Source organism: Terrapene carolina, unplaced genomic scaffold, assembly GCF_002925995.2.
Source record: "Terrapene carolina triunguis isolate 2854851 unplaced genomic scaffold, T_m_triunguis-2.0 Scaffold247, whole genome shotgun sequence".
Lineage (NCBI taxonomy): Eukaryota > Metazoa > Chordata > Testudines > Emydidae > Terrapene > Terrapene triunguis.
The window spans coordinates 17629329-17635328 of NW_020664598.1; the positions used below are offsets into that span (position 1 = coordinate 17629329).

The 6000-nt window shown below is 39.7% G+C and overlaps 1 protein-coding gene across 1 annotated transcript in view; it reads left to right on the forward strand.

The window, feature by feature from the left end:
- Nucleotides 1-5246, forward strand: part of IPO8 (importin 8) — a 72166-nt gene extending 66920 nt beyond the window's left edge. The window contains exons 23-25 of the mRNA XM_026657491.2: nucleotides 2681-2902; nucleotides 3774-3890; nucleotides 4626-5246. Coding sequence (XP_026513276.1) covers nucleotides 2681-2902; nucleotides 3774-3890; nucleotides 4626-4723 — 437 coding nt within the window. The 3' untranslated portion in view covers nucleotides 4724-5246. The remainder of the gene's footprint in view (nucleotides 1-2680; nucleotides 2903-3773; nucleotides 3891-4625) is intronic.
- Nucleotides 5247-6000: the final 754 nt, after the last annotated feature.

Here is a 6000-nt window from a genome sequence, read left to right on the forward strand (position 1 = left end):
AAACCAATCGTGAGTTGAAAAAAGCAGAAAAGCTTGTTTTCCTCTGCTAATCTATGAATAAAAACTAGGCGTGAGAAGATGAGATCTACTAGTTCTAAAAACTTGAAGGGCGGAAACAATCAGTTTAATTCACTAACTACAGATAATGCTTCCTTTGTTTGATAAATCCATTTTAAATGGAAAACCATGTTTTAATTAACTTCATTCTGTTGTATCCAGCATATTTAAGGTAGTTTTGTTTAATAAAACAACTTTAAAGTGCTCTTTTTCTGCACTTTTAATTGAATTCCAAGTTCCAATCTTACTAGAGATTGACACAAATTTTGAGTAAAAAAGAAAATCCTCTAGTAAATAAGAAATGCATCATTGACTATTTTCTAACATCATAAAATATAAAAATTAAGAATGTGAATGAATGTAAATTAATCTATATAATTGCTTAAATAACTGTGTATAGATAGTATATGCTCCTGGTTAGCAAAATGTACCAAATTTAGTGGAAAGGCTATATTTTGTTCCAAATCCACATGTTTTAATGGCTTGCCAGTCAATGAGAATCAGTCTTTCTTTAGGAAAATAAACAAATGCAAAACGAGATTAAAATCATTTATTTATATAAAGTTTCCTGCTTACTGCTTTAAATCATGATCAGACTCGGTGATGTAAATTGTTTTGGTTTAAGTCAATCCACCCTGGCACAAAGAGCCTTCAGGACAGGTTTACAAAGCAGGACTTGAGATGATCATGATTCCTGTGGCAGAGAGGCCTCCTCTCAATCTATCAGGCAAAAAGGAAAAAAAATCCAGAGAAGTTTCTGCACTGGAGAGTGTATATTACACAGCATTAATGACAGATTATTTTATTGTCTGGATATATCTAATTTGCAGTATGTCTAATTTGCAGTCTGAGATAAAACCATTGTAGGCTCTAATGCTTAAGATGGGTACAAATGAAATGCTTTTAAGAGTTGCAAATTTCAGACATAATTGTAATTAAATTGAGTTGCCTCTACTTATTGAGCATAAGAATGTGATACAGTAGCTACGCAATCATTTCAGTAGCCATGTGCTGCTCAGATCTCTGCACTGTGATTTGCCTAAAACTCCAGTCCCACCCATTCCAGATTGCTGTCCATAAGCCCATAGCAGATATAACCAATTCCACTCATTTTATCCAGCTGACAAAAGAAAAACTTGAAATGCTGTTTTTAGCCCCCGTTATATTCTTGAAATATTTCTTAGATATTTTGGCATAGTAACTTGAGACCTTGCTTAAGTCAGAAATAGCAATGTTTGGAACTTACATTTCGGGTTTTTGGTTCAGGATATGATTGCTGTTTCATAAATACAAAGCTGGGTAAAACTATCAAGGGAAGTTGTTTTAAGTGTGTGCAGTTAAGAGAGCTCTCTAAAGGTTGGTAGGCAATAAATTTGACAAAAATCTTTTAACTGTATATGGTACCTGTTTGTAAAGTCCAAGTAAGTCTTTATTTGCTGTATTTTATTAAAAAGCAAAATGACAGGCCATTTATATTACCGTATATACTCGATCATAAGCTGGTTCATTTATAAGCCGATCCCCGCAAGATGGATAAGTAAAAATGGAATTTTTTTATAACCCGTTCATAAGCCAACCCTATAATTCAGGGGTCAGCAAACTTTGGCTCCCGGGCCATCAGGATAAGCCGCTGGTGGGCTGAGATGGTTTGTTTACCTCGAGCGTCCGCAGGCACAGAGGTAAACCTAAGTAAACAAAGTGTCCCGGTGCGCCAGCTGCTTACCCTGACAGGCCGGGACAGCAACTGGTGGGGAAATGTTTTTGGGGGGAGAAGCTGGGAGTCAGGGGAGTAACCCCTGTGACCACCCCCCACATGACCCCACCCTTAGCCTGGGACCCCCACACTCTCCCCATCCCATCCCTTCCCACCTTATCCGTCTCTGACCTGGCTGGAGCTGCTCCGGCAGGCTGGGCAGCGCGGCCGCAGCCTGCTCCAGTGGGCCAGACTGGGCAGCGCGGCCGCAGCATGTTCCAGCGGGCTGGGCCAGGTGGCACGGCCGCAGCATGCTTCAGCGGCCTGGCCACAGCCTGCTCTGGGGGGCGGGGCCGAGCGGCACGGCTGCAGCCTGCCAGCCCCGGAGCTGTAGCTGCTTTGGAGACTGGGGAGAGAGCAACATGGGCAGAAGCAGAGAGACTCTGGCCCCACCTCTTCCCTTCTGGCTCTGCTGGCTGTGCTGCCTCTCCTTGCTCCCTATGTTGGGGGGAGGGGCTGTATCCCACCTCTCCCTCTCTATACCTGTTCATAAGCCGACCCCCATCTCTGGTGCTTCCCTTTTTTACTAAAAAATTTCAGCTTATTGAACGAGTATATACGGTAATTTAAAGAGAAAAGTTGCTGTTTTGCTCCTACAGCAGTCTTTTACTCACAAACTAATCGGGTACATGTGAGAACAAATTTCAGTTTCACACTTCCAAGGTGTTATTAGAAACAGAGCATAACTGTGTTCTAAAATGTATGAAATATTTTGATGACTTCCTTTTTCACATCTTCAAGTTTGTTTGTTTTTAAAATGTGGTCCCTTTTCTGGCCAAAAATGTACATATACATGTTCTGTCCCTTAATATTTTTAATTACTGAAACCATATGATGATTTTAAAAAGAAAAATGTTGATACATTTGCAGAAGAGATCCCAAGTGATGAAGAGGAGACAAATGAAGTGGGTCAGGCAATGCAAGAGAATCATGGAGGAGGTGGTGGTGGAGGAGAAGATGAAGATGAGGATGACGACGATGATGACTGGGATGAAGATGCATTGGAAGAAACTGCTCTAGAAGGATTTAGCACTCCTCTTGACCTTGAAGATGGTGTAGATGAATATCAGTTTTTTACACAAGCACTGTTAAGTACGTACATGCCTGTATGCATAATTCTTTAATATGATAGTTCAGAGGCACTTATGTTAATAATTGTTTAAAATCCTTATCTCTGGTATTAGTAACCTCTTGCACTATTGAAACTGAAAAATAACCTAAGATCTTTTTTGTATGTTTGCTTCACCATTTATGCTGATTTACCTCCGTTTGGATTTTTGAAAATTTTCCCCCTTTCTACTAATGAGTTTCACTTTCTGATTCTCCTGTTCTGACATAACCGTGAAATCTTTGGCTAGCACACACTCAAGGATACATCTAAAGCTGAACAAGTGTTCTAACTGAAAAGGTCCTGAAATCATTTCTGTTCATACTATCTCTATTGCAATTTTTCAAACAAAACCTAAATTATAGGGCCTACATTACTTCAGTGTCTTTTGAGTGCTCAGATAGAAGTATTTATCATTTTCTAAATTGTCAAAACCCTAAAGGAAAAAGCATATTTCTCCTGTCCAGAAGGTTTAACAAGTATAGTTTTTATTTTTAACTTTTGAAATGAGTCTAATTTTCAGCATAATGGATGCATTTTGACTGTGAAATTGAACATGGCTGTGAATATTGGGCACACTTTGAAACATTATTAAGTCCCTGTTTCCAGAAAGCTCTTAAGCACATGCTTAATTTTAAGCTTCTCAAACCCCAGTCTCTTTTGGAAATAGGCCAACTTCATCTGTGTTCTGAGAAGCTGACAGAGGTGCTAAACCAGTGTTGCGGGGTGAGGTCTGTGTTTTTTAACCACAAACCCAGATCTTCTTTCTCTCTGTGTCTTTCTCATCTTGTCCTTCTGAAATAGTCTTAAAACACAGGCTGATAATCACTTTGCATCCGCTCTTTGTTTTGACAGCGGTTCAGATCCGGGATGCAGTCTGGTACCACTCACTGACAGCACCACTGAGCGATGATCAGAAGAAACAATTACAGGAAATTTACACATTAGCAGAACACCGGCGAAGTGCTGCAGGTCAGTCATTTCTCTGGGGCTGTCATGTGTTGTAGGGACTCTGGAACAGAATATGCCCCTGTAACAATTATATAGGGTGCAGTGGGCCAACGTGAGTCTCTGTGCACTACTTGACCTGGGTCTTAGAGGAGGTTTGAGGAGCATAAGCAGTGCGTAGGGCCTTATGCTGTCTCTGCACTGAGATGAATCTCACCTAGAGATTAGCATTGCCTCTAATTTGTTGACTCCTATCTGGCAGATATAGTTGTTTAAATAGGGACTGAGCTAGATTTTCAGATGGATTTTTCACATAAAGAGTAAATTAAGGTATTACCTGGCTGACAGCCATTCATTTGATCAAGACTGTTATAGATCAGTGTGTTTTACAGCTGTTTAATTTTTTTACCACTAAAATTACTTTTCACAGTAAATATAAGCATTTGAACATTTAAAAAGGGGCCTGCATTGATGGAAGTAAGTTCATTAAACTGAGGAGCATGCAGTGCAATGTCATGTACAATTATTTCATAATAAATTAATCTTTCAACTTCTGTCCTAGAGAGGGGTGTGGAATGTTACTTTAAAAAAAGAAAATCTAATCTACTGCAATTTATCACTGCCATGGCAGATCTGAGATTGAAATCTTGGTCAATAGAGTTTGTTCCACAAGCTTCCTCTTCCGCACAGGACTATGTAGATCAGACGCAATTGCTCTCTACTTTCATACCCCTTTTCTTTCCCTTCTGTGAATTCTAGAGACTAAGACGATAGAACAACAAAGTGGCTACACGTTTGACAACAAAGGACTGATCACAGCATTTAACTTTGGTGGAAATGCTCCTGGAGGCAACTGAAGGAGAAATTGCAAAGGACTCTGGGAATGGCTTCATCATTACATTTTATTATAAAACAGTCATAACTTCTGAGTGTGTGGGGGAGGGTAATCTGATGTTCCCGAGGGTTTCCCCTGGGAGACAGCAGTGTGGTTTCCCCACCAGCCTGCTCTTTCTAGCCAGCTACTGTAAGGGTCAAATTCTTGTGGTGTTTTTATAATTTGATGGACTGAAAAGAAAACATCTGCCCTCAAGGAAACTGAATGACTGGGAGGGGCTAGGTTGAATCTAGTTGAGTTGCACTTCTCAGGTTTTTGCTGTGCAGAATTGGTGGATCCCTATGGATAACAGTGCCTTCTGTTGTATATGGATTAGCTGAACAAATGAATTTGAGTGTATTGTAATTTTTTTAAGTGTAAGGATTCTTCTAGATGCACTGTAAGCCTCGGTTCCATGTTTTCCTACTATCTGTCTTTTACTACATGACTTAGTTGTTTGTTAATTGCATATACATTGCTGGTTCCAAAAACATCATCTCAACTTCCCTCCTTGGTGTAGACCTTTGTATGTTGGGCATTCTTTTGGAATTATAAAGCATACTCTGGGGCTTTCAAAGGTTCTTATCAAAAAAGCAGGTTTTTCCCTTGAGGCAATGGTCACCTCAGCCCACGTCCTTGATCTCTCCATTAAAAGACAACCCACTTGAGTTGTAATGGCACTCATGCCCTGGCAGGTTCAGATCAAAACAGACACTGGTACCAAATAATTTCCATCTCCATAAGTGTGAGAGTGATCAATCTCTGGCCCTTGCGAGTAGATGAGCTACGTGACCACTTGTCTCCTTTATTGCTGAATATTGGGTTTTTGATTTTGGGACCCTGTAAATTTTTTTTCCTTTAGTAATTCATTATCATTCCAGCTATAGTACTGAAAAACGGGGGTCCATAACATTTTAAAGCAATAATTTATCTTAGTGGAGGGGAAAGTAGCTCCAAATCTTGCTTTTTTTATGTCTGAATTTCTACTCTGCATCCCATCTGGCTCCTATTCCCAGTGCTGTAATTTAGTCATGTTTAATTTTCCCGTGTTTAACAGGTCAGTCTCTTATACTCAAATATACACAAATACCTAATTGTATGTGTGTTGGTACAGTGAAACTTGTCTTAAGCAGACACCCAGCTAAATACTGATATGCACAGAAACCCCTCTTCTATAACTAAGGGGTTAACAAAGTTATAGTGGAAATGATGGGGATACATTAAAATGGTTAAATATTTTAAAATGAGGATTGAAGGTAG